The sequence below is a fragment of the Sebastes fasciatus genome, chromosome 13, assembly GCF_043250625.1.
Source record: "Sebastes fasciatus isolate fSebFas1 chromosome 13, fSebFas1.pri, whole genome shotgun sequence".
Taxonomy (NCBI): domain Eukaryota; kingdom Metazoa; phylum Chordata; class Actinopteri; order Perciformes; family Sebastidae; genus Sebastes; species Sebastes fasciatus.
Genome location: NC_133807.1, coordinates 13,250,847 through 13,278,312, shown reverse-complemented (window position 1 = coordinate 13,278,312; position 27,466 = coordinate 13,250,847). Strand labels below are relative to the sequence as shown.

The window sequence follows — 27,466 nt, the reverse complement described above, 5'->3', positions numbered from 1 at the left end:
GTTTTTTCCTGTTAGACGTGTGTGAAATTGTCATAATTAGCGTACAAATTCTTGAGTTATGGCCAAAAATGTGTTTTGCAAGGTCCTTTGACTACCAAATTGCAATCAGTTCATCCAAGTCCAAGTGCACGTTTGTGCCAGATGTAATGAAATTCCTTCCAAGCGTACCTGATATATCGCTTTCAAAAGAATGGGACGAACGTAAGATCACAGTGACCTTGACCTTTGACCACCAAAATCGAATCAGTCCATCCTTCAGTAAAAGTGGTAGTTTGGGCTAAATTTGAAGAAATCCCGTCAAGATGTTCTTGAGATATCGTGTTCATGAGAATGGGACATACGTGAGGTCACAGTGACCTTGACCTTTGACCACCAAAATCTAAACAGTTCATCCTTGAGTCCAAGTGGACATTTGTGCCAAATTTGAAGAAAATTCCCTCCAAGCGTACCTAAGATATGGCATTCATGAGAATGGGTTGTACAGACGGACTGATGGATGGACAACTCGAAAACATAATGCCGGCCACGGCTGTCGCAGACATTATGACTTGAATAATACATTTCTATCCACATATTGAGTCAGCTCTAAAACCTGAACACCACGTGTTGCAATTGAGAGTGAAAACTAGTTAGCAATCAATCGGCAGTTGTGCCATTTTGACTGAACAACTTTCATAGGAATGAACGGGACCCCGCCTCCAACACTGTATTCTCTTTATACATCCGTGGTCTAAACAGTTAGCTAAAAATAATTAAAAAAAATATTTCAAATTGTTTACTACAAGGGTTGAATAAATTGTGAAATGGCCTGTATAAAAGTCTTGGATAAATAGCTCAAATAATAACTAAAAGTAATGGATAAATGGTTAAAACGTCCAGCCTCTGCCATTCAAAGTGGTAGTTGTAAGAATACAGACTAGACCAGTGGTTTTCAAAGTGGGGTTCGTGGACCCCCAGGGGTCCTTCAGGGAGTTCCAGGGGATCCCCAGCAAAATGGGTAATAATTAATTTTCACTGTAATTCCATCCATAAGTAACACAATGACAAAATGTATGACTATTTTGGTCATGGGTTTCATACTTTCTGTAATAAAACGTCTAAAAGCAAAACTCCTTTTATGGGGACCCTGGAAAAAAATCTTATCAAATGGGGATCTGTGGTCTAATTTGTGTCAGTTTAGGGGTCCTTGATGTGAAAAAGTTTGGGAACCACTGGACTAGACCAAACCGACCTCAACACTGACACTGAATTAACTTATATGAAAAAAATATTGTAAATATCCACTTATATAATTAATAGTGGTTAAAAACCATCCAGTTTTGGGGGCTACATCTGAAAAAAAGGTTGGAAACCACTGATGTACAAGTAGCCCACAGCTAAATCACAGACAGAAATGATAAGGGAGGAAATGACCAAATCTTTAGTACTACCTGAGATCTCCAACATAATGTGTTTGCCAAGCCAGTCGAACAGGACTCGAGCTGAGCATGTGCACCCGACTTGCTCTTCCCAAGATGCTCTGGGCTGTTTCAAAAGCCGAGTTGCCCTTTCCCAGAATAAGTACGGCCTGGTCCTTGTAGTCCTCAGGATTAGTGGAGATGGACTCATAGCCTTCAACCAGTTCAGAACCGACGAACTCTACCTTCTGAGGAACCCACAAACCTGTGGCTACCAGAAGGACGCTGAGGGAGAGAGGAGCAGAAGTACAGGACGATGCAATTTACAATCCAAACAAATGTTAAAGGTTCATCTCAGGTTCAGTGTGACGCACACTACCTGCATTTGTAGTGTGACGCATGTTGATCAGTCAGGATGTAGTTCCTGCCCGTGGCCGACTCCACTGCCCTGATCCTTCCGATGTCCACACCATACTGGACCCTCAGCCCGAGCTCCTTCTCATACATGGACAGATATTCTGGGAAGGTATCAGCTGAAGGGAAAAACTCTCTGCTCAGTCTTCTCATCAGGAGGTCAGGTTTATCGCTCAGCAGCGAGTTCCAGTCATGGCGCATGTTGAACTCTCGGTTGTGCCTTCCTGTGTAGATCTTGTTAATACTAATGAGCTTCCTGTGCCTGGGATACCTTAATACACAAAACAGAGCAGAGAAGGTAGGTGTCAAAGGTGATTCAGGAGGGTAGACAGACAGGTGCAATTTTCTCCTGTACCATGTGTCATGTTTCACAAAGTTTCCTACTTGATAAAGAAGCTGCCCGGCACAGAGTTCCTCTCTAAGATGATGTAGTCTCTTTTAGCCTTGGAGAGGAAATATCCCATCTGCAGTCCTGAAGGCCCAGCTCCGAGCACACAGTAATCATAGTGGCGGGTGCCATTGTGCTGGTGGTTATCAGGAAAGCATTTGACACAGCCAATCAAGATGAAGACGATCAAACGAGGAAGGTTTGAATCCATAACCTGTTGGACATGACGCAATGCGGTAAAAGTGTGAGTGATGATATTATAACGTAATAAATAAAATCACATAATAAATCAATTAATAAAATCCATTAAACATTTAGAATATTGTACCATAAAATCTCTATGGGATTGCTTTTAACATCCTGCTGCTAAAACACAGAGGATTTTGGAACCTAAAGCAAAAGCAAACAAACTAACACCAAAAATATCCACTTGTATCCCACTTGGACGTCTCTGGCAGTATTGGGACCAATATGGTGAGAATAATTCTGAATTAATTTAAAGCTTCAGTAGGCAGAATGTTTTTGGCATCATTGGGCAAAACTCCCATAATAACCTTTCAGCATATTGTAATTCAAGTGTTCTGAGAGAAAACTACACTTCTGCAAGTTCACACTATTTACTCAGTAAGGTCAGTCCTTGGACGACAACATGGACCGAATTATTGATTTAGTACAAATGCATGCTGGGGAAATTAAAAAAAAATGTGCGCATGCTGATGTTCTGAGAGAAAACTAGCCTTCTGGTCCTCCTCATGGCTTCGTTTTCAGGCTTTAAAAAATCTAGCCCGTGGCGGGAGACTTTGACCAATTACAGGTCATTTCATTGAGAGAGCGTTCCTATTGGCTGTTCATTCAACGGAGGCAGCTGTCAATCACCTGCAAACTCTGATCAAACAGTCAAACTAGGCAACGCTGATAAAACATGAATTAATAATCTGTTGCTGTAATGCCTATTTCAAGCTGGTGGGCGGTGCTTGGTATTTCCTCAACTGATCTCAACATGTCTGCCGGGTCACAAACTTTATCATTTTACAACTAAACAGTACACTACAAGATGTTCCTGAAAACATTTCAGGCGAGAAATAGGCATTACAGTAACAGAATATTGATTCATATTTGATCAATATTACACCTTAGTTTCTCTGTTTGGTTGAGAAAAATCTACATTATCAGCATTAATTATCAATGCCATCTTTCCAGGCAATGAAAGGGAACAATATCGCTTAATTAGCATAATGTAAACATCATCTTTCATCATCAGTGATCAGCGCTGCTTAGTTTGACCGTTTGATTGAAGTTCGCGAGTGATTGACAGCTGCTCAGAGACCGCAAGGCTCCAGCTTGGCTCTGATTGGTTGTTTTCCTCTGGTCTGTGAAATCTTACAGATGCCATTAGGAGCACCGGAGGACACCAGAGGACACCGGAGGACACAGAGAAACATGATTTATTTCAGATTACCTGTCTCATGCACTACTGTCAAGATATAGTGACCGTAAAAAATAACTTTTATATATATATATTTGCTCCAACTTGCCTACTTCAGCTTTAAGCTATGTCATATTATGATTACCAAAATCACAGCAGCTATCCTGATTCATCTCTTAATATCATGTCATAACATGTTTAATAAAAATAACTTTTTTTAAAATCATATTTGCTCTATTTCTTCCCACTGCAGCTTAAATCATAAAATAGGTCTATATTTGTTTGTTTAATAGCGAGTTGTTTGTAAATTGTCTTAAAACTATGATTGTATTACTTGTATTAGTTACTTCCCTCCTAACCTGCAGGGGCATATAGGGCCATGGATTAGGCAACTAAAACTGATCTTAGACTGGGCTTCATCTTTGCTCGCTACTCTGAATTGAACTATACAAATTCAGCCCTATGGCGTCAAACTAGACAGGTAGATAGTAATACTATAGCTGTAAGCGTGTGCTGAGAGACAGCCTCAGGGTGAGGATCCCCCGGCTCTCCACCAACTCTCCAGCCGATGATCTATCACTCTCCTGAGGATGCGGCGGCTGCCATCGCCCGCTTAACCAGATGTGAGGTCGGCTACTGCTCTACTATCACACATCAACATGTAACAGACCCACGTTACCTTTTAGATCAGTCGATCCCTCTTGCGCAACATCTGTGTTTTGGCATGTATCAAACCTGTCGAGACTGCTACATGTTTATTATTTTGCATTTTAAAGCGAGATATGTGTGTGTGTATGTTTACCCCCTCCGAAAAAATCCACTAGTACAGCCCACTTCCCTCTTGGATAACAAAAAACCAATGGAGGGCTGCTTGCATAAGGGGCGTGATTACAAAATACCATAGAATAGAGTAGAATAGAAAAGCTACTAAGATGTGCCCCAGTATCTGAGCATTGTCATGATGATGATGATGCATGTAGCTACACAGCATCTTTTATATTTAAAGCACTTAAAGCAGCAGTGGGTAGAAGTGGAGCAAATATGATTACAAAAGAAAGTTTATAAAATGGTCACTATATATCCTGACAGTAGTGCATGAGACAGGTAATCTGAAAACAAAATCATGTGCGTCTGTGTCCTCCGATGCCTGAGGGGGGGCTGTGCGTTCAATATAATGAAAGATTAGATTTATTTTTGTACAGATTTATTTTGTAGATTACCTCACTTTTCTCATTTTTATTAATTAGAATTTATGTAAGTTAATTAAAGGGACTGTTTGTAACTTCTTACAGGTATGAATCAATCCGGGTCGGTGTCCCATGCGTGCTCGCGTGTGGCTACGCTGTTCAGACTCAGACTCCAACACAAACTACACGGAAGCACCAAAACCGCAAAGTTATATCTAGGGAAGCCCGTCTTGCAAAACAGTGTTGGCCGCGGTTGGAAGACGCGGGTGGGACCGTAGCTTTGGTCTCCAGGGCCGGAGTCTCTGCTCCTCTGCATGCCTGCCTTCACTCAGCTCGCTCCACCTCTACACATGCATGCGTGCACACTACACACTCCAGAAGAGTTAGTAGCTCTGAGAATATCTAGTGAATGTACAGTGGACGTTTGTGCAGAAATAAATGCTGCAGCTCCTCCAGACCAACAGAGGTTTCCCGTGTCTTGTGAATAGACGGGGCTCCGCAGCAGGAACGTTATTGTCTCTGACCGGGTGCCGGTGTCTTCCCTGTTCCCTCCGGCCGCGGTCGAGAGGCTGAAGCAGGAAAAGGCAACACTAGGATCAGCATTGATTCATGGAGAGACCTCCGTCTGGTCAGCTAACATTACTGCCAAGCAGCTGAAATATAATGATATTGTGGTTTTAGCTGACGTGTGACGCCTCACTGTTTTGAGCGATGCTAGTTCATGTCTATTTAGAGCGAGCACAAGCGCGAGTTAACGGCCACAGGTGTCGCTGTTAACAAGCATTTCTGAAAGTTACAAATAATCCCTTTAAGTGATTGCGTCCTTTTTTTAATGATATCGCGATAATATCGTTATCGTGATATTTTTTGCTATGATAATCATATTGAGAAAAAATTATATCGTGACAGCCCTACAACAAATATGTCTGAAACTTTTGTGATAATAAAGCAAGTCTATAAAAGGACAAGAGCCCTGTTTTAATGCTTAATCTGTTTGATTATTTTACATTGACCCCCTTTTGACCAATAAAAGCATCCACTTCAGAAGTCACGCCGAAACTAGCAAAAAGAGGAAATGAATCTGTCAACATGCTGAGAATTTGAATGCCTTTTCCTCAAGGCTTTGGATGACTTGCAGAAAATGTTGAGTGTCACAACACAATGGGCCAATCAGAGGGCAATGTTGTTAAAACTGCCATGTTCACCGTCGTCACCCATCATGCAGATCACCATGGGTTTATGTGAGGTACTGATGCTATGACTTTAGAATCTTTGCTTTGTTACTTAATTGGATAAACATTATCAAAATAAAGAAATGAAAATCACTCTTTGGATGAAATTTTATTAGACATTTAGCCTATCTGGTGACAAGGGTTTGTAAGTAGACGGTGTCTTATTTTAAGGGGTCACAGGCCAAAAACGTTGGGATGACTGATCTGTAAGATGATATTCTCTGAAAACATTTGGTCTTGTGGAGGGTATTATAAAGGGTGCTGGAGATAGCAAGTGAAACCTAATCAGCATTATAGGTATAGATTCAACAATCAGAAGTCAAGTTTCAGTCCTGAAGACATGGAGGCTCCAGCTTGCGCCAGGTAGTTGGGGAGTGCAGGTTTAGCCCCCGATGTGTCTGCATCTTGCTCAGTAGGCATCATTCCAGCATTATGAACGTGCTGCCACAGCTGACTGTCGTGCGCGACACCCTGCTGCTTCAAGTATCCTTGCTGACAAAACAGCGGGGGGTTGCGGTGGGTAAGGGATGAGCGGAAACACGTTTCTAAAAGACATGAGAAAACACACACATCTGTTTTACCATATAAAAGCTACACAGTTACACAGCTCTGCCACAGAACGCCAACTAGACGCTATAAGAACGCTATATCAGGTGAAGGCCAGCTGGGATGATAACAACAACCAGCCCAGCTTAGCAGAGTAGCATCAACTGTCGTCTTAGCTTTTGACTCTAGTGGAAGTCATGTGATTTGGTTAAGTTGCCTTAAAATGCATAACATGAAGGCATTACAACCTTTCTATCTGTTACACAGTTTGTCGACCTGCATCTTCACTGTTTCTATAGTTACTGCCTTCTGCTTTTGTAGGGCAGTAGCCTATTAGTTAACCCATTAGTTATAGGCTATAAACTAAATATATTAACACATAAAAAATAAATAAATACAGAAATTAGAGGGAAATTCCTATTTTAAAAACAGTATTTGCATCACAAACACATGCTTGCATTACCAGCATAGTGGGCCCTGAGGTCAGTCTGGACACAGTTCTCCAGGAAGTGTCGCAGTGGCTGGATGTGAGATATGGGAGCCTCCCATTCTGCGAGGAAGTCCTCAACCATTTGGTGGATTGCCTTGGGCCTTGGTAACGGCCAGCCATGAGGACGGAGCTTCATTTCTTCCTCTGGGACAAAAAAAAAACTTACATTAACCTTCATGCAGAGTTTGTTCCCTGTCAAAACTGCAGTAATTCTACTCTTCAAAAGTACACTTTTAATGGTATACAGCTTTTTTACTCACCGGTAGGAAGTTTATCATAGTAGTATAAAACAGGGTGCAGAAAGCTGGATTTATAAGCTTTGGTCCAGACTGTTCCAGCCCTGTTCCGCCCCAGATAGTCTATCTTCTGCTTCCCGTACTGCATGACTAGAACTATCAGTCCCTGGTTGGAGACCTCATGGCCCGAGACAGAGGAGAACTGAGGCAAGGCCTGGAGTGTAAACTCTTCAACGTATTCACAGTGAGAGCTAAGAGTCAAGGAGAGAAGAAAGCACCATAATATGATGAGCATAAAAAGGGAGTAAATGTACATTGGGTTATTGTGAAAAGGTCAAGTAATTTCCGGCAACATAATTTGGTGATTTTACGCCTATGGAGAGCAAAATTCTACGTAATGAGTTTACACAGGGAGTTACATTTACAGGGTGAATAAATAACCTTGTACAGAAGATGTGTTTTGTCAGGATTGCTCACTGAGGACTTTGCTCCCTTGGCATTTACAGGGTGAATAAATAACTTGTTGTTGCAATTCAAACATCATCTGCCAATTCTGGCATTGCCTGTATTGGCAGTCTGCTTGTTAGAATTCCAAATTTGACTTATCATAAGGTCAGGTAGGTCAAAATATATTTCTCGAAAATGAAACACTTCAAAATGTGATACTGGGGAATGATGTTGTACAGCAGATGTGTTTTGTCAAGATTGCTCACTGAGGACTTTGCTCCCTTGGCATCCAGCCACTGCATTCTCACATTAATTAAAATGAGCCAGTTAAGGTGGTTTGGGCGTCTAATACCTCCTGGCCAGTTGCCAGTTATTACTGGTGATATCAAAATAACACATGCTTACCCTCGAAGAAGTATTACATCCCCAAGCACTTCAAACATTTGGAATGTTCCAGAGGCCTCGCCGATCCGCTTCAGAATCCAGGACTGCAGCTGCGTTGTCAATAGTGTTGTCGATTGCCACTGGTTACTATGGTAACGTTGTTCAAGTACACGATGTACAGCTCGCACTGTGGCAGAAAAAAACATACAGTTTATATAAATATCAGACATACATATGTTACAAATCCAAAAGGTTCAGGGAATACGGTATTTTTACGTATTGTATTGTTTTATTCTGTTATCTATGTAGCCCATAGTCATCTATAAGGTACGTTGTTCAGCACCGCAAAAGCTCCTGCATCATCTGCTGCCATTTTCACATGGTTGAATAGTGGTCGTGGTCCCGCCCCTTCCACCACGTAGCCAAGATGGCGACAATTGAGTGTGAAAAGTGTCCACAATCGCACTTATGCACTCAAATTAGTAAGTGTAAGTACAGAAGTACGCGGATTGGTACACACTGCAAGATATGATAGCTGTGGCAGAAAGGATGCTATGAGCAATGACACACTGTTTGCTCTAAACGTCACAAAATAACAAACATCTGTCGGACTTTCACCTGTGTAACGGAAACCATGGATGAAGCCGCCAGCAGATGAGCGGTAGTCTCTGGAGTGAGCAGCGGTTCCCAGCACAAACAAGCCAGGGTTGTTCTTCCCTTCATACACGGCTGACACCGCCGGCAACCTCCCTTTTGCATTGTCACTGTTCATTGGGCAGGCAGAGCTATAGGGAGATTGAACATTATATAAATAAAACAGCTGGGACTTTCTTATACATAATAATGATACAAGAGAAGGGCATTTGTTGACAGGGCAGAACATTACTTAATGTATTGATATAGACACAATACAATAAGCCTACCATGTTACATGAGTCTATACCTGTCAAATACGCTGAAGTTGAATCGGAATCCAAGGCATCCAATCACTCGGTCGTAGGGCTTTCGCATAAAGAAGTTGTCCTTGTGATACCCTGTCAGTTCTTCTCCAGTCACATCAGAGCTGTTCTTCTCTTCCTGGGGTTGTATGTACTTATTTAAAGTCAGATACAATTGTCCCTTCTTCTCTTTACTCTTTGCACCCATTCTCCTGCTGCCTTGCTCCTTTTGTTGAGCGATAGCTATTTTATTCAGGGGTATCTCCGCCAACCCATCAAGGGACTTCAGCTGATAAGTGTCTAATATGTCATTATTCACAGCTCTGAAAAGCAAAAACAATAAGTCACTTTACATTAACAGTGCTGATAGCTCCAATGCAGAACAGTTGGTGAAGTTGACATATGCAAAGCATCCATGTAGAACACTGATTCCCAACCAGGGGTACTTGTACCCACTGGGTACTTCCGCAGTTGCCAGGGGCTACATGAAAAATGTGGAGTAGCTCAACTGATTTAAAAAAATAAACAAAAAAATAGAAAGGATGACTTGAATAAGAAATGCATATCCACATACTGTATTGAGTTGGCTCTAAAACCTGAACACCAACTGTTGCAATTGAGAGTGCATGAAAACTAGTTAGCAAGCGAGCAGAGAAGTCTCAGCAGTTAGCTAAAAGTAATGAGAAAAACATTTCAAATTGTTAGATATAAGTCTTGGTTAAATTGTGAAATAATAGCTAAAAGTAACAAACTAACAATTTAAGTAGTTAGCTAAAAGTCTTGAATAAATTGTGAGCTAAAAATAGTCAAACGAATAAACAGTTGAAATAGTTAGCTAAACATCGGATAAATAGTGAAATAGCTAAAAGTAATGAATAAACAGTTAAATTAGTTCTAGAAAAGTCTTGGATAAATGGTGAAATAGCTAGCTAAAAGTAGTCTAATGAATAAACAGTTGAAATAGTTAGCTAAGGTTAGGTAAAGCCTGGTTTATGGTCGCCGTAGTGAAGCCAGCGTGAGGTATGTGCTCTAGGAAATCACGTCATCATCGCTTTCACGTGGTGCGCAAAGGCTCCGTAAGTTGTCGCGGTGCGTTGTCGTGCATGAATTTTTGTAACTATGTAACTGCGCCTTTCATTTCAGTGTGGATGCCTTCGAGGGAAGACTGGCGGAGCAGGTTCGCCTGTACAGACATCTCTACAACTGGGGAAAGAAGAGGCCTTTTTGCTGCAGGCTGTGAAAGAATATGAGAGATTGTTTTGTAAAAGCTAAAAAAAAAGGTCATGGAAAGAGTGGCGACCCGGGGAAAACACCGAGAGATGTTAAGTTATTTTGACTTGTAGGTAAGCGACAGTAATAATTACAGTACACAAATGCAATGTTTGGCGGTACGTCGGTGTTTGCTACTTTTGACAGGCAGCCGACTTTCCATTTCGGTATCACTCGTTGACTTCTTGCTTTTCCGCAGAATATTTTGTTTGTAGGCCTCCTGGCGTTTCAGAGCACACTACAGCAAGCGAGGCGCTGAGCATTAACGCCTCTGTGCATGCTCGTAGCGAGCACGCCATCTACGGAGGCCCGCGCCACAGTGTCTCGCACGAGAATAGACAAAGCTTTATGAATAAACAGTTGAAATAGTTAGCTAAACGTCTTGGATTAATAGCTAAAAGTAATGGATAAATGGTTAAGTCCAGCCTCGCTCAATGTGGTAGTAGTATGAATAGGACTACAGACTAGAATTCAATTATATGAAAAGAATATTGTAAATATCCACTTATATAATTAATAGTGGTTAAAAACCATCCAGTTTTGGGGGCTACATCTGAAAAAAAGGTTGGAAACCACTGATGTACAAGTAGCCCACAGCTAAATCACAGATAGAAAAGATAAGGGAGGAAATGACCAAATCTTTAGCACTACCTGAGATCTCCAACATAATGTGTTTGCCAAGCCAGTCGAACAGGACTCGAGCTGAGCATGTGCACATAACTAGCTCTTGCCGAGATGCTCTGGGCTGTTTCAAAAGCCGAGTTGCCTTTTCCCAGAATAAGTACGGCCTGGTCCTTATAGTCTTCAGGATCAGTGGAGATGGTGTCATAGCTTTCAACCAGTTCAGAACCGACGAACTCTACCTTCTGAGGAACCCACAAACCTGTGGCTACCAGAAGGACGCTGAGGGAGAGAGGAGCAGAAATTCAGCAATTCATAATCCAAACAAATGTTAAATGTTCATCTCAGGTTCAGTGTGACGCACACTACCTGCATTTGTAGTGTGACGCATGTTGATCAGTCAGGATGTAGTTCCTGCCCGTGGCCGACTCCACTGCCCTGATCCTTCCGATGTCCACACCATACTGGACCCTCAGCCCGAGCTCCTTCTCATACATGGACAGATATTCTGGGAAGGTATCAGCTGGCGGGAAAAACTCTCTGCTCAGTCTCCTCAACAGGAGGTCGGGTTTATCGCTCAGCAGCGAGTTCCAGTCGTGGCGCATGTTGAACTCTCGGTTGTGCCTTCCTGTGTAGATCTTATTAATACTAATGAGCTTCCTGTGCCTGGGATACCTTAACACACAAAACAGAGCAGAGTGTCAAAGGTGATTCAGATTCAAATTCAAATTTCTTGTGTCTCCTGTACCATGTGACATATTTCACAAAGTTTCCTACTTGTTAAAGTTAAAGTTCCTCTCTAAGATGATGTAGTCTCTTTTAGCCTTGGAGAGGAAATATCCCATCTGCAGTCCTGAAGGCCCAGCTCCGAGCACACAGTAATCATAGTGGGTGCCATTGTGCTGGTGGTTATCAGGAGAGCATTTGACAAAGCCAATCAAGATGAAGACGATCAAACAAGGAAGGTTTGAATCCATAATCTGTTGGACACGAGGCAATGTGGTAAAAGTGTGAGTGATTATATTATAACGTAATAAATACAATCTCATAATATATCAATAGATAAACTCATTAAACTTAAAGAATATTGTAGTACCATAAAATCTCTATGGGTCTTGCTTTTTAACATCCTGCTGCTAAGATACATACGATTTGGGAACCTATAGGAAAAACATCCATCCATCCATTCATTATCTGTAACTGCTTATCTTATTCATTCCCACCTACGGGCAATTTAGGGTCAACAATGAACCTAACCTGCATGTCTTTGGACTGTGGGAGGAAGCCGGAGAACCCGGAGAAAACCCACGCTAACAAAGGGAGAACATGCAAACTAAATATCACAATATTTTGGACCAAATACCTCGATATCGATATTGTAGGGTTGACCATTGGTGCTTTCACAAAATATTTATCACACAATGAGATTTTTGATAAATAAAAATCACTAATGTGGATATAATTTACTGAGTGAGTAAAGCCAAATAATAGGACAGCTAGAACAGTCTGTTCAGCTAAGCTAAAATGACATCACTTTACTGTAATGCAGCCTTTAAAGTTTTAAAGCAAGCAAAAAAGACAACACTTATGCCATATTACCATATCCAAAATCTAACACGATACCTAGTCTCATATCACGATATCGATATATCAATATATTGCCCATGGTCCTGGAATGTTATGTCACTCTAAAGACCAAACACTGTAAAGCAAAATGGGTTGAAAAGTAGAGCTAAAAGTACCTTTTATTACTGTAATGTTTGTGTGGATACAATACTCATACTCTATAATGAGAAGCCTGTAATTTGTAACATTTGTATTAACATTTGTAAATGTACATTTCTACAGTTTTTTCACTGATTATAATGTATACTAGTTACTTTTAATTTTTAATCTTTTAAAAGCGTTTGTTTATTGGAATTTTCTGATGAAAATAAGTCAATACAATGTAAAAGTTAACATACAATATAGACAATTTCCCATACCTGACAATATGTTACACTATTAGGCTAGTCAGTGTAATTGTATGTTACATCAATTGTATTTTATTATATAATTTATATATATTTTAACAGTTCAAAAAAATCCATCTGCATTTATTTAATGTTTTACTTGAACAATTTAAACAAAAATACCTGTGTTATAATGCTCCTTTCTTGTTGATAAAGAACTTTTACTCACCATTAGGAAGAAGACTCTTTTCTCCAGCTGCTCCAGTGTGTTTAACCCTGTCCGAACTATTTATGTACACAGCAACCGTCCACTTAGTGATCTCCACCTACATTAGACCCTCCTCTTCAGTGGTGTATGTTAACATGTTTTTTTGCACATGACACATAATCCTGTCTCATTTTGCCTAGGGCAGCGGTCAGCAACCTTTACTATCAAAAGAGAGATTTTTGGGCCAAAATAAATTAAAGAACTCTGTCTGGACCTGCAAAACATATTTGAGCCTCATAATGAAGGTAACACAGACTATTAAGTCTAATGCAGTGAGGACCCAAGTCCAAAAGAGAGGCAGGGCATTGAAGAAACATCTCAGGACATTTGGCTGGAAGCTCCTGCTGTCTCTTCAGCAAATGCAGTGTGCTTCTTCTGAAAATGTCTTTCAACATTACTTTTTTGTTGTCGAATCTGTCCACGCACTATTAAATTATTCAAATATTTTTCTTTTTTACGATTTGGAATCCATAGCTAGCCTATTGAGCTATTAAGGTTCGGCAAAATTAGAGGACAAGGCGCCGGGCCGAAGACATATATAGGCTATGATGCACATTTTAGTTGATTGAAATGATGACAATTTTTATTCAGTGTATAGGCTACATATTTTTTTTTTTACAATTGGAGAATGTAAAACACACTTTAGGCCTACAACAATGATGTTAAAAAATAACCGTTTTGAGGTTTTGATAGAAGGAGGGATCATCACCATTAGGAGCATATATACTTATTAAGTTGCTCTGAGTAGATACTATGGTACCATTAAGTATAAAGTACCTCCCTGATGGTACCCCTATGTACCTGTTTTTCAACCAAAAGGGGATTGATTTATGAATTAATATCAACTGCTGATCTTAACTAGAGTCATTTACATTCTTCAGGTTTTTACTCAAAGCTGAATCCCTTTTTCTTTTTTTTTTAAATAAAAAAATAACACTTGTCAGAGAGGTACTGTTGCTGGCTTAGCTCACAATCTGAACTGGGAACCTGATGCAGAACAGGTCTTTTTTGTCGTCGTCTCTCAGTTCCCACACTGCAACCAGCTTTATTGCAGGACACTGAGTCTTCACAGGAAGCAAGTTCAGATAGCGATACTTCAACGCCCCTAACATGAGAGGTAAAGCAAGCAGAGTAAACTTGTCCTGGCCACCTTTTTATTAACCTTGTTAATGTCATCTTTCACCAAATTATATTGGACTTCATTTGCTTAATCCTACTCAATACTTGCTTAAGTTTTACCAATTTGAGTTTTGTAAATCAATAAAAAAGAATGGCCTGGCATCTCTCATCACAATACAACAAAATGTTTCACCCACAGATCTGTTAATCTATGTAAAATAGTTTCTCTCAATACAGACCTAAAGGCAGACAATTAAATCGGGATACATTCTTCTACCATATAAATATACTACTGTGTAGTTTTAATAGATAGCACTGCATCATATTTTATAAGCTCTTTATATGTTTTGCACATAAACTCTTAATCTGAAACTAAAAGTGTCAAGTAGTGGAGTAAAAAGTACAACATCCTCTGAAGTAGCAGTTGTACTCAAGTTGTATTCAAGTACAGAGCTTGAGTAAATGTACTCAGTTACAGTTTACCACTGAGAAGGAGCACAAAACCTGCGGCTGTAAACTGAGCTTGGATTTCTGCCTTATCATGCTTTCAGATTTCCCCACCATATTCACAAAAATGCTTTGTCATGTTTAAGCCTGCAGAGTGTGTAATATAAAGTGTGAGTCAGCAGTCACACTTCCTATTTGATTGAAGAGCTACAGCACATCGTGGCTGTATAAAAGAGGCAGGCAGGACAGAACTGTGAGGACACAGTGTACCGTTAACTACACGAGGACCAACCAGCGTAAAGGAGAGACGACATCAGATTATTACAGGTGAGTTATACACATTGTTACATACATTGTTTTCATATTAAAATGTGTTTATACCATGGTCCGGGTGAATGCTCTGACAGAGTTAACAAACAGATTTAACGATACTGTTTGTCCTTTGTAACTTTTTTTAAATCATATTTGCTCACATAACATTTTTTTTTTTTGTTCTTCTTCTTTGAGGTATTTATTTATTTTGTCTTATCTTTTATTTTCTTTGTTTTCTTTGTTAGATAAGAGAAGTACATGAAATGTCATGTCTCTCTTTCTTTGAAATTCTGACTAAACATTTCATTGTATGAATTGTATTGACAATGACATGACTGGATAGCTGATCTTGTTGTTAAACATACTGTCAAATTATACTTACTGTTTGTCAATTGTGTACGCATGTACAGTATGTTATTGACTTTGAATCTTGCTGGCATAACTTTAGCTTTCTGCGGTTCATGAGCTGAGCGGACTAGAAATATCTCTCCTGTTGCCAAGTTGTGTGTAAGGTCCATCCTATTTACTGGAGCAGTGAACAATGTTTCCATTGCATAAGAACCTTATAGGATGGTAATGACTTTTCCAGGTATTAGCAAACCCTCAGCGTTACGTTACCAGGGAGACGGAGTGAATGGATTGTGAAAAACTTTAAATTTTGGTTGCATGAAAATATAAACTAATGGTCTTCATTTAACTCAATTTAACCAAATCTACCATTCATCACAGTCTGCAGAGATGGAGACCATGAAGAGTGCTAGGAAAAATGTAACAGGGGACATTGGCAGGTATGGTAAATTTTTTTTTTTTTTTTTTTTAAATACTTAAATCTGTTTGATTTTAAAGTAAATCATGTTTTTCTCAGAATATGATTTTATGCTTTAAACGCTCTTCCTGAATAACTGTGTCCTTTTTGTGTTCTGCCGTCAGTGATTTATCAGAGCAGATTAAAGCAGCCACTAAGGACATTCACGTCCGAGCTGAAAACACACAGCTGATGCTGAGTTACCAGAAGGGACAGATCACCCTGCCGCAGTACAAGGTAAACTCTACACACTAACTAATTAACACGTCACCCTTAAAGCTCTATTACGTTTACATTGTCTTGAAAAGTGAAATCTTTATGCTTCTGTCAGGTCCTGTTGTGTTCCCTCTACGAGATCTACAAAGTGCTCGAAGAGGAGCTGGACAGACATTCTTCCCATCCTGCTGTTGCACCGATATACTTCCCTCAGGAACTTGCCCGTCTTGAAACGCTCGAAAGAGATCTGGAGCATTTTTTTGGCTCGGACTGGAGGGAGAGGGTGATCGTTCCTGCAGCCACACACAGATATGAACAGAGACTACGACAGGTGAGCGGAGAGGAAGATGAAGAGTTCATATTCAGGGTAGGTCTGTTGTGATTTAACAGCTGAATATTGTCCTTATTTTTCAGATTGGCAAAGAGAGCCCAGAGCTGTTGGTGGCCCACGCCTACACCCGTTATCTTGGTGACCTATCGGGAGGTCAGGTGCTGAGGAAAATTACCCAGAAATCTCTCGGGCTGAGCGGCAACGAGGGGCTTTCGTTCTTCTCCTTCCCCGGTGTGACCAGCCCCAACCGCTTCAAGCAGCTGTACAGGAGCCGGATGAACAGCATCGAGCCGACAGAGGAGGAGAGGGCGGCGGTCCTGGAGGAGGCCGTCGCCGCCTTCGAGTTCAACATCCAGGTATGAGAAGAGGGATCAAAGAGCAGATGTACTGTATACATGGACAATGTGGTGTCAGTGACCAATAAAAGCAGCCACAGAAGTCACACTGAAAACTAGCAAAAAAGAGGAACTGAATCTGTCAACAGGCTGATAGTCTTTGTTTTTTCCACCAGGTTTTTGATGACTTGCAGAAAATGTTGAGTGTCACAACGGAAGCAGCGGACCAATCAGAGGGCAACGTTGTCAAAACTGCCATGTTCCTGTCGTCACCCATCATCGTGGGTTTATGTGTGGCACTAACCACTATTGGGATGGGAATCTATGCCATGTAGACTTAAAGGTGCAGTAGGTAGTATAGTTTTGGCATCATTGGGCAAAAATCTCATAATAATCTTTCAGCATATTGTAATTCAAGTGTTCTGAGAGAAAACTAGACTTCTGCACCTCCTCATGGCTGTTTTCAAGCTTTAGGAAATCTAGCCTGTGACGGGATACTTTGGCCAATCACAGGTCATTTCAGAGAGAGCGTTTCTATTGGCTGTTCATTCAACGGAGGCAGCTGTCAATCACTCGCAAACTGCGATCAAACAGTCAAACTAGGCAGCGCTGATCAAATATGAATATATATTATGTTACTGCAATAACTATTTCTCGCCTCAAATGTTTTCATTAACATCTTGTAGTGTACTGTTTATCTGTGAAATGAGAGTTTGCTCTGGTTGGTGGGCGGTGCTTGGTATTTCCTCAACTGAAATCATTCGAGGCTAGAAATAGGCATTACAGTAACAGAATACTGATTCATATTTGATCAGCGCTGCCTAGTTTGACCGTTTAATCGGAGTCTGTGAGTGATTGACAGCTGCTCAGAGACGGCAAGGCTCCAGCTCGGCTCTGATTGGTTGTTTTCCTCCGGTCTGTGAAATCTTGCAGATGCCATTAGGAGCACCGGAGGACACAGAGGAATATGATTTTTATTTTTCAGATTACCTGTCTCATGCACTATTGTCAGGATATAGTGGCGTTTTATAAAAATAAAGTTTTTTTAAATCATATATTTGCTCCATTTCTACCCACTGCTTGTAATTTAAATGCACATGCAGCATTTTACTTATCACTTAATGCAGCAAATTAAATCAAGACTGGAATTTGTGTTTCATCTATAAACTAACAAGTCACAGCTGAAAAAGTGATTCTCACCTTTTATATGAACTTTTTTAAACAATCCTACACTGTAAAAAATTTATTTTTATGATGTCTGTGTTGAATAAAAAGATCAGAATTTGAAACAAGTCCTCTAATATGATTTCAAATACTTTAATTCTTTACACGGCATGCAGAAACTTGATAACACCTTTGTGTGACAGTGACAGGTTTTCATACTGATACATGTAATCAGATGCAACTGAATCTATTCCAACAGTTTTCACCATGACTGCGATCACTGATTATTCTAAAATGTCCATTGGCAAATACGGAGTAGCACAAACAAGTAGACCAAAACTATTTACATCAAAAATAATATGGATATGAATTACAGCACACTTTGCTCTACTTGACTCTGTAGAGCACTTTCCTCTGCATGCGGTGCTGCAGCTCGCCCCTCCTCAACATCAAGTGGAGGACTTTGTAGATGGCGTGCTCTGGATACTTCTGTAAAGTGGAACAGAGAAATATAGCTTTTGTTTTAAATGTTGCTTGATATAAATATATATTTTGTGCGACTGTACGCGTGCAGCAAACAAGTATTTTGTCCAAATGTCAGTTGTAGGCCAACTATATTCCTGTAATATCGGGTGATCACACCAGCTGCATTTCAGCTGCGTGTCAGCTGCGTTTCTGCTGCTGCTGTCAGCCCTTTCTTTCTACATAGAGTTTGCCTTTTCAATGGCCATTTCATTTCATTATAAATATCATTTATATTTATTTTAGACAGAGAAAGGTTAAGAAACGTGGGGTAATTTGTAAATAATAGTAATAATCGACAATTAAAACTCCGTACTATATTCATTCATGGAGCTCTCCAAGTCACTGCATGTTCTACAACACTGTCCGGCACATATTTCAGAATAAAAGCCTCGTGTTAACAAATGAAGGAATTCTGTCCACAGAAAAAACGCCTGGTCCTGTGAGTTTAACTTTCTCAAGGCGAAACAGACTTATTTGTCTAAGCTCAAAAAAACTTCCGTTTAGTGGTCTCCACCTACTTTAAAACCCATGTAAGCTTAAGTACAAATAAACCCGTCTGATCTTGCCCTGGAGGATATTTGCGAAATTAAGTCTGTCCGCCCCCGAGGGGAAAATTAAACAGGAACAAAGGCACCACCACCTTTATAGCAAGACTCTGAATTTATAGTTGTTTAGCCTTTTTTGTAGTAGTTTTATGCCCATTTGTAGTCGTTACGCATCTCTCTGACACAAAATGACCAACTCTTTGTAATTGTTTTGCTCATTTTGTAGTTATTTTGTGTTTCTTTGTATTTGTTTTGTGTCTCTGTGGTCATTTTGTCACTTTTTATAATGTTTTGGTCTTTTTTGTAATTATTTTGTGTCCATTTGTCTTTGTTTTCTGTGTCTTTGTAGTCATTTTGGGTCTCTTATAGTCATTTAGAGTGTCTTTTTACTTGTGAGTTTCTTTGTGGTCATTTTGTGTCACTTTGTAGTTGTTTTGGTCTTTTTGTTGTTATTCTTTGTCTGTGGTCGCTTCACCCCTTTTCATAGTCGTTGAGTGTCTTTTGTGGTCTCTTTGCATCTCTTTGGAGTAGTTTTGGTCTCTTTGAAGTCATTTTATGTTTCCTTGTGGTCATTTTGAGTCTCTTCCTGGTTAGTACGTGTCCAGCGTCATCACCAGCCGTGCGTAGGGCACCAAGTGCTGGAGGGGGCACAAACAGCCTGGCCATAACACTGCCGTTTGCCACTGTGGTGTCACGGACCCTCGCGGTAAAGACAGCTTTGGAGTGATATTTAGCTCCTTTCCCAGAACGCTAGCATTACATGGTTGATATTAACGGATTCATCGCAATCTTAAGATTCATATGCCATACCACTCTATGTCCACTATCTTAAGAACTGAAACCAGCGACAGCCTTCAAAAGACTTTACGGGTAAAAGTAGGCAAAGTAAACTCAGAACTGAGGAGGAGAATAATTCCAATTTTAAGCTCATGGTGATCAATGAGACATAATAACCTAAATAACCTACGGTTCTATTTTTCACTTTTAGATTGTTCAATTATGTTAGATATAGGCCTACCAGTAGGCTGCCGCTTAGTTTTTGGCCTATTCAAGCAAGACAATTTCATTTTAAAAGATATATATCAGCTTGGTTGCATATTTTAGTGCCCATTGTTTTCCCCACTGGTGGCCGTGGTTTTGAGAACATGACAGGTTGTTCATTGTTTTATAGGTTGTATTTAGTGGTAAACCCATCATCATCCCCAGCATACTCAGTCCAAAAATAAATAAATACATAAATACAGGATATGTTTCATTATATAATGGAAAAATAAGGTTTAATTGACTTTATGTGCCATTCTCCCTCGTTGTGATATTCTCAGACTGACCTGTTTGGTGAAGTCTTGCACGATGCTGTGCTCGGACACCTGCGAGCCGATGGCGAAGCGTCTCTTCAGCTGCTTCTCAACGCGCGAGATCATCTCCTGGTCCTCCAGAGAAGTGAAGCCCTCCACTCCTAGTGACAAAATGTGGTTGAAGAGATGTTAAGAATGTAAAATGATTTGCACCGTGTCCGGTTAAAAGACATGCTTAACCGAGTCCCAACAGTCAGGGTAGATGGGTAGAGCAGTGGTTCCTGGTATCTTCTGTCTGATGTACCCCCCCCCCCCAGCCCTTTCAGATGAGCTCACCATCATGTGTTCATTTGAATTGATTTTAAACTGGGTGTTATTTAGCACAATTATATAAATGTAGATATGGTTATAGCACAGTACAGTCACGTTTGCATTCGTACTACAACCACTGCATGTTTCAACCGTTTATCTATTACTTTTAGCTAACCCTTTCAACCACTTATCCTAAAACTCAAGTTCTGTAACAACCCACACACACACACACCTGAAAGGCTGCCAGACATCGCAGCGTCCAGTGTGGAAACCTGGAAGAGTCGAAGGGCCTCGTCAACCTCTTCCTCTCCAGCCACAGCCTGCAGCTTCATCTTGGCCAGGGACTCTGCGATACGCACAACAGCCTCCAGCTGCCTGAAGAAGGAGAAATGTAAATGATTACTTAAAGCTGGGGTAGGCAAATTTTGGAGAAGAGTAAGCTAGATTTTGAAAATAAAAATCCCAGCCCCTCCCTTCAGGCCTTCCCTCCAAAGCCACTCTTCCCCCAAAACACATGAACGCACAGTGCCCAACGACGAGTCCACGAGACCGCACATCATTGTCATCACTAACCGTATCCAACTACCTCATGTCTCATTCACATGTAAGATAACACCAAACATTATCATAATGAACATCAACAACGAACATGGCTATCGTTAGTACTCACAGCTGTCAAGCTAGGACATTAGTCAATTTTTTGAGGGCACAAAGGCCAAATGCCAGGGCAGCAAGGTCATCCAATAAAATAATTAATTTCAATTCATTATTTTCATGGACTTAAATTCATTACTTTATTGGAAATTAAATAATCTTTAACCCTTACATTTTTTTAATTATTAATACAGGATATATCAATGAAATTAATAGTTCTTTTAAAAAAAGCTGTTTATTTCTCAAAATAATTTGGGAATTACAAATTACCAATATTTTTAAGTTGTTTATTGTTGTTATTTCCTACTTTGTTAATACTGGTAAAATTCCAGTTATGAACAGCATGGATCAAAGATTTGTGGCATTGTTTCAGATTTAAAAAATACATTCATCTTCATAATTATTTCTCATCTATATTTCACATACAGTGCCCGTTAGCAGGAGGAGAACGCTGGCATTTCTTCTCCTACTTGACTGACTACCATGGGGGAGTGGGGGGGTGGGAGAAGGAGCCCGTTCACCTGCGACGGAGACACTCCGCCAACAAATATATTTGCGCGTATTTTTTTAGTGGAGAAGAGCGGAGAGACGCTTTTGGGAGTCTGGGTCGCTTCTGAAATGCCCTGTGGGCGTCTGGTGGAATCCCAAGCATTGTGTAGAGTGGCTGATCAGCTCCGGCGGCCGCATCGCAGCCGGAACACCGCGAAGCAGCGCCCCGGTATCAAACTATCATCATAAATAGCCCTTTTTCCATCGGGTCATACCAGACTTGAAATCGAACCAGCGTTTCACTTGATGTTGCCCAAATAAAATTCAGAATCTCAACAAAAGACACTGGTGTCTAAAAACCGTATTGACAGGAAAGAGGCAGAGAAAACGGTGAAATCAGGGGCAGTGTGGGCGGGGCACCAAGGTCACTGTGGCTGCAGGGCATACAGTTTTCAGAAGGGCATCAAGGCCAGACGGGGGGGGGCAACGATGGCCATGGCCATCCATGGCAATTCCATTCCCGACTGATTTATTGATTGATTGCAGTCGGGATGTTATGAGAATTTCAACTAATATAACAAAGAAAACCTTCCAAAATAAATTGCCTACCCTAGCTTTAAGAGCACTGAAATATCAAAAAGTGGAGTGGATGTGTTCATAACTGACGGGTAAATGTGAAAGACACCATATTAAAAATACCTGACAGTGATGGGGATGGAGGGTCTTTTGTCAGTCTCTCTTTCGTGCTCCCTTGCACCGCTCCTCATCACCACGTATCTGTTTTTCAGCTTCTCAGCAGCCGCAGCAGAGAGCCGAGGGCCACATTTACTGTAAGCAAACAAACATGAATGAGCCCAATATAAAGTGCACAGAACTTAATCGCGAGTGAAAGAAAGTGTCGAGCTTTGCGTGCCGTCAGATATACACATTTAGACTCACGTTCTGGCATAGGCGATGTATTTCTTGAAGGTGGCCAGTGTAACCTCGCCCTCGACGCCCTCCGTCTGTGTCTGAGCACTCAGGTGAACGTTCATCACGTGACGAGCCAGTGTCTACATAACAGACAAGTATTAAAAGAACATTAACGTTCCCGCTGCTCGCAAGGATTTAAAGCGGCAAACTTCCAGTCACACATGCGCCTCCTTACCATGTCTCTCTGATGGTCATGGATGTCTTTGATGATGAAGATCATGTCAAAACGGGACAAGATGGTGGGCATGAAGTCGATGTTGTCCTCGCCCTTTGTGTCGTCCCAGCGGCCAAACACAGAGTTAGCAGCTGCCAGCACTGAGCAGCGAGAGTTCAGGGTGGTGGTGATGCCGGCCTGGGGGAGGGGGGGGGGAGTCAAGACGTCAGTTACATACACACGGTGGTAAGAACTAAATTGACCGGTGTGCACGAGTCATGTATCTGACGATATCTTTGCGTCGGCACTTATTTTGTACGCAAACTAAGAACATTTCTACGCACATATTCGTGAATGAGGCCCATTGTGTTTTTAAAAAAAAATACACAAATGGGTAAATACCTTGGCGATGGAGATGGTCTGTTGCTCCATGGCTTCATGGATGGCCACTCTGTCATCCTCTCTCATCTGAATAACAAAAGAAGTTGTGTCTTTAATCCTGGGACACAAACAAAAGTCAAAACACCCTCCTCCTGTTACACAAGATCTTTTTTTACCTTGTCAAACTCATCGATGCATACAACTCCACCGTCGGCCAGCACCATGGCTCCCCCCTCCATGATGAACCCACGAGTGTGGGGGTCCCTCAACACGGAGGCAGTCAGACCGGCTGCACTGCTGCCCTTACCGGAGGTATAAACCTGACGGCACACAAATGGAAGGCTCAGCATCGGTGGGTGAATTAACGTGCTAGCAGAACTATTTTATGATGAATTGCCACAGGAGAACGGATTAGTACCCCGATAGGTGAGCATCTCTCCACAAACTTGAGCAGCTGAGACTTGGCTGTACCGGGATCTCCCAGCATCAGCAGGTTGATGTCGCCCCTACGAGTTAGACCATCAGGCAGCCTGAAAGGACAGGAAACAAAAGCATTACTAAACATTAGGGCTATCAATCGATTCAAATATTTGATATATATATATATATATATATATCAAATAAAGGAGTGTGTGTTGAAGTACATAAGATTTCTTGTTTGTTTTTTATCGTGGTATCGAACGGGTATCGAAAATCGTGGTATTTCACTGGTATTGGTATCGACTACTACATTTCTGTTATTGTGACATCCCTGCACTAAGCTGCTGATTTGCCTCACCTCTTCCTTGAACCTCCAAACAGCAGACAGGTGATGGCCTTTTTCAGATCTTCGCTGCCGTAGATCGAGGGAGCGACGGAGCGCGACAGAGAGGCGTAGACGTTGGGTGTAGCGGACAGTGCTCTCAGTTCCTCCTCCTCCAGTGGGGTGACTGATCCAGTAGCACCACGACCTGGGAGGAAAAAAAAAAAAAAAAGAACCCATCAACTTCTAACCTTTCCTTTGACATGCTAGAAACACATGTTTCACACCAAATACATGAGTGTCTTAATGCAGGTATTCATCTTTACCTGCCCCTTCTGTGTCCATCTGGATGCCAACCACTCGCAGGTAGGATGCACGAATGCCCACGCCGGCGCTTTTCTCGTTGCCTCTGGCCTTCACTGCAGCCATCCTCTTGATGGAGTAGATACCCATGATGGTCACTCTGTTGCCTGGGACCACGCGGTCACACAGATACCTGGACGAGGAGAGGGAAACGGTTTGAACAATCCTTCATGTTTTTTCAGATTTCACACGCTCGCTTTAGAGTGTGCTCTTTACCGATCGCAGTAGAGCTGCAGGTGACGGGGCATCTCTCCGTGAGGCACGGAGTCTGGAGCTTCCTGCAGCCGCAGAGTCTGGAAGTCGACGCAAATGCAGCGGTCGGGGATGATGAAGTAGGGGTCCAAAGGACACTTCACCCTTCCAGCGTTCTCACTGAGAAAAGAGAAAAGTTATTGGAAAAATTAGATGTGCGACGCAAATATCTGCATCTCTAAACAGTTGAAATGGTCGTTTGTCAGTCGTTCCTATTGCGTCCTTGGTTACAGACGGTCACACTCACGTATTGCACTTGCGTGGCAGAGCGTAACCCTGCAGGCCCGGAGGCAGCGGGATGTTGCTGATGACAGCGCGACAGCCGCGGCACTGCAGACACACCCTGGTGGCCTTCGCCCTCACCGGGGTGGCCGAGATGATGATGCCGTGTACCTTCACCAGACGAGACACCTGCTCCGACTACAAGGGGAGACGAAAATGTGAGCAGACGGTCGATGATAACGATGAGAATACGACACGCAAAAGGGAGGTGTGCGGGTACCTTGAGGCCACGAATGGAAGCGTGATGCGCGTCGCTCCTCAGCATGACCTGGATGTCCTGGACCGTCTCCTCCCCTGCTGGCCGAGGACGGGTCACCTCGTCGGCTACCTCCTTCGCAGCTTCCTCCAGCTGTGAATCAGACCGAGCCGTTAGAGGAGAGCAATCATGGCAACTGAGGCTGTGTGAAATAGGGATGTCACAAGAACCGATACTTCGGTAACAAGTCGACGCCAAAATTCTGAAAACATGACGGTACTCGTTTTTCTACAGTACCGCAGGTACCAGGGATCAGGGATCAGGGATCAGGGCTCGACACTAACGGCGTCCCGGGAACGATAGAAAGTTTCCTGTGTTGAAATCGGCAGGAGGAGAGCTAGTTAACGTTAGCTGTTAGTGAGCAGCACAGTCCTGCTTGGCTAAATAACCGAGCTAACAGCTAACGTTTACGGAGGTTGCATTGAGATGTATTATGAAGCGTTCAGGCTCTATTCAGTAAAAATGAATATTGGTCGAAGATAAATCATAACGCAATTCTAAGATTTTGGTGAAGGAAGGGGTCTTCCATTTATCAAGCTTTCATCGGTTTTAAACTCACCAGCGGCAGGTTCTCAGAGGGCACCTTGTAGAGACAGTCGGACAGATCCTCGTCAAAGCTGGCAAGGTCCTCCATCTCCACCTCCACCCAGTATTCCCCCAGGGTGTAGCGTCTCTTAAGGTCATCTCTGATTTAAAAAAGATTTTGGAAAGAATAGTTAAAATAAGTAAAAACAAGCCACCTTAGACAAAGCTGACATAGAATTAGCTATTTATTACTTGGAGCCCGTTAAACCTGCTCCTCCTCATGGCTCTGTTTTCAAGCTTTAAAACAATATAGCCAGTGACGGGAGACTTTGGCCAATCACAGGTAATTTCAGAGAAAGAGCGTTTCTATTGGCTGTCCATTTAACGGAGGCAGATGTCAATCACTCGCCAACACCGAGCAAACGGTCAAACTAGGCAGCGCTGATCAATATTCTGTTACTCTAATGACCATTTCTCACATCAAATGTTGTCAGAAACATCTTGTAGTGTACTGTTTAGCTGTAAAATGACAACGTTTGCTCCGACTGGAGGACATGATTTTCTTTCAGATTACCTGTCTCATGCACTTTTGTTAGAATATAAATGACCGTTTTATAAAAAATAACTTTTTTTAAATCATATGTGCTCCAATTCTACCCAATGCTGCTTTAAGTGATTTACTGTTGCACTTATTCAAATTGGGAGACTCATAAGAGACAGATTGAAATATTCATTGTAAGTTTTACTCTAATAATAAAATGCAGGAGCCTACATTTCCCACAATGCAACTCAATAGCTTCTTTCCTCAGACCCTTGCATCCTTTATGTCTACTGCGTTCATACTCCAACTTTGTAGAGCAGGCAATCGGTTTTGGGGATTTTAAGTCACAGGCCCCAGTTGGGATGACCTTGATGACATCATCAGGAATGATGATCTGAAAAATGACATCATCCCTGATGTCATCAGGGTAATTTTTCAGACTTTAGAAAGCTCCTCCAGATCCTGACTTTATTAAACCATTTCCACATGCTGAGTGTAGTTAGTAGTTAGTAGTTTACTTAGTAGCTCTACCTCATGATGAATAAACTTCACATGTAAAATCGGTTGAATGTCCCCTTTAATATTGGTGCTTCATGAGGTTCATCCACTGGCAGGTCATCTCTTTGTTATTAGGGCAGCTAATAACATTCATCCCCCCCGACTATTATATTATATTATTATTAAGTCACCTGTATTTGTATGTGAAGCCGGTCCGGTCGGTCCCCTCTCTGAACTGCCGGAGGAACTCACGGAACCGCTTCTTGATCTGGATCTTCTTCAGTCCTCCTTCCTCTTGGCCTGGTCCATCTCCTCCTCCGAAGCTGTCACTGTAGTAAACTCCCGGGTCGTCAAAGCCAGACATACTGAACCAGGTTGGACTACTTTTTCTTAATTAAAAAGAAAAACCCGATGGATGTAAACTGAGAGAGACGAAGCTGCTCAGTGTATCTGTTCCGCGGGAAAAACTCAACTCTCCTTCCTGTCGTTTTCCCGCGACTCGCTCCTCGCCACGCCCCTCTGCTGTGCTCTGATTGGCTGGAAGCCGTCAGCACCTCTTCCTATTGGTCAGAGCGGCTTTTCGGGGGGCATGGCTTCGATGTGAAGGCGGGGTTTGTGAGGACGGTGGCGCGAAAAAGACAGCAGGAGGAGGAGGAGGAAGCATGGGGAGCATGAGTGCCACAAAGAAGCATGAACACAACATTCAAGTGCAACCACAGCTGAACACAAACACACATTTTTTCTTCCACCATGAAG

At 41.8% G+C, this 27,466-nt stretch overlaps 4 protein-coding genes across 5 annotated transcripts in view; 1 reads left to right on the top strand and 3 right to left on the bottom strand.

Moving 5' to 3' along the window:
- The window catches only part of LOC141780402 (FAD-dependent oxidoreductase domain-containing protein 2-like), a 102,331-nt gene extending 97,859 nt beyond the window's left edge, over positions 1-4,472 (bottom strand). For both annotated transcript variants that reach the window (XR_012596644.1, XM_074655614.1), the window contains exons 1-4: positions 4,305-4,472; positions 2,196-2,413; positions 1,777-2,082; positions 1,431-1,682 (exon numbers count right to left, since the gene is read on the bottom strand). Coding sequence is in view for 1 of the 2 variants with exons in the window: in XM_074655614.1 (XP_074511715.1) it covers positions 1,431-1,682; positions 1,777-2,082; positions 2,196-2,410 (773 nt within the window). In the remaining variant the exon portion in view is untranslated. The remainder of the gene's footprint in view (positions 1-1,430; positions 1,683-1,776; positions 2,083-2,195; positions 2,414-4,304) is intronic.
- Positions 4,473-6,156: 1,684 nt separating this feature from the next.
- On the bottom strand, positions 6,157-11,957 carry LOC141781617 (FAD-dependent oxidoreductase domain-containing protein 2-like). The gene is made up of 9 exons (XM_074657457.1): positions 11,753-11,957; positions 11,345-11,650; positions 11,006-11,257; positions 9,091-9,408; positions 8,766-8,932; positions 8,169-8,334; positions 7,341-7,567; positions 7,054-7,224; positions 6,157-6,589 (listed from the first exon to the last, which is right to left on the bottom strand). Exons 1-9 carry the CDS (start codon positions 11,950-11,952, stop codon positions 6,357-6,359), a joined length of 2,040 nt encoding a protein of 679 aa, XP_074513558.1. The 5' UTR covers positions 11,953-11,957; the 3' UTR covers positions 6,157-6,356.
- A 3,003-nt stretch (positions 11,958-14,960) lies between these two features.
- hmox1a (heme oxygenase 1a) lies at positions 14,961-18,052 on the top strand. The gene is made up of 6 exons (XM_074655625.1): positions 14,961-15,088; positions 15,803-15,861; positions 16,004-16,115; positions 16,210-16,425; positions 16,509-16,781; positions 16,937-18,052. The coding sequence occupies exons 2-6, from the start codon at positions 15,812-15,814 to the stop codon at positions 17,093-17,095; spliced, it is 810 nt and encodes a 269-aa protein (XP_074511726.1). The 5' UTR covers positions 14,961-15,088; positions 15,803-15,811; the 3' UTR covers positions 17,096-18,052.
- Positions 18,053-18,066: 14 nt separating this feature from the next.
- Positions 18,067-27,206, bottom strand: mcm5 (minichromosome maintenance complex component 5). Its single transcript, XM_074655612.1, has 16 exons — positions 26,902-27,206; positions 25,706-25,832; positions 25,111-25,239; positions 24,856-25,028; positions 24,573-24,728; positions 24,320-24,489; positions 24,030-24,201; positions 23,670-23,781; positions 23,428-23,571; positions 23,273-23,338; positions 22,892-23,068; positions 22,684-22,796; positions 22,444-22,572; positions 20,834-20,976; positions 20,323-20,450; positions 18,067-18,413 (listed from the first exon to the last, which is right to left on the bottom strand). Exons 1-16 carry the CDS (start codon positions 27,072-27,074, stop codon positions 18,312-18,314), a joined length of 2,214 nt encoding a protein of 737 aa, XP_074511713.1. The 5' UTR covers positions 27,075-27,206; the 3' UTR covers positions 18,067-18,311.
- Positions 27,207-27,466: the final 260 nt, after the last annotated feature.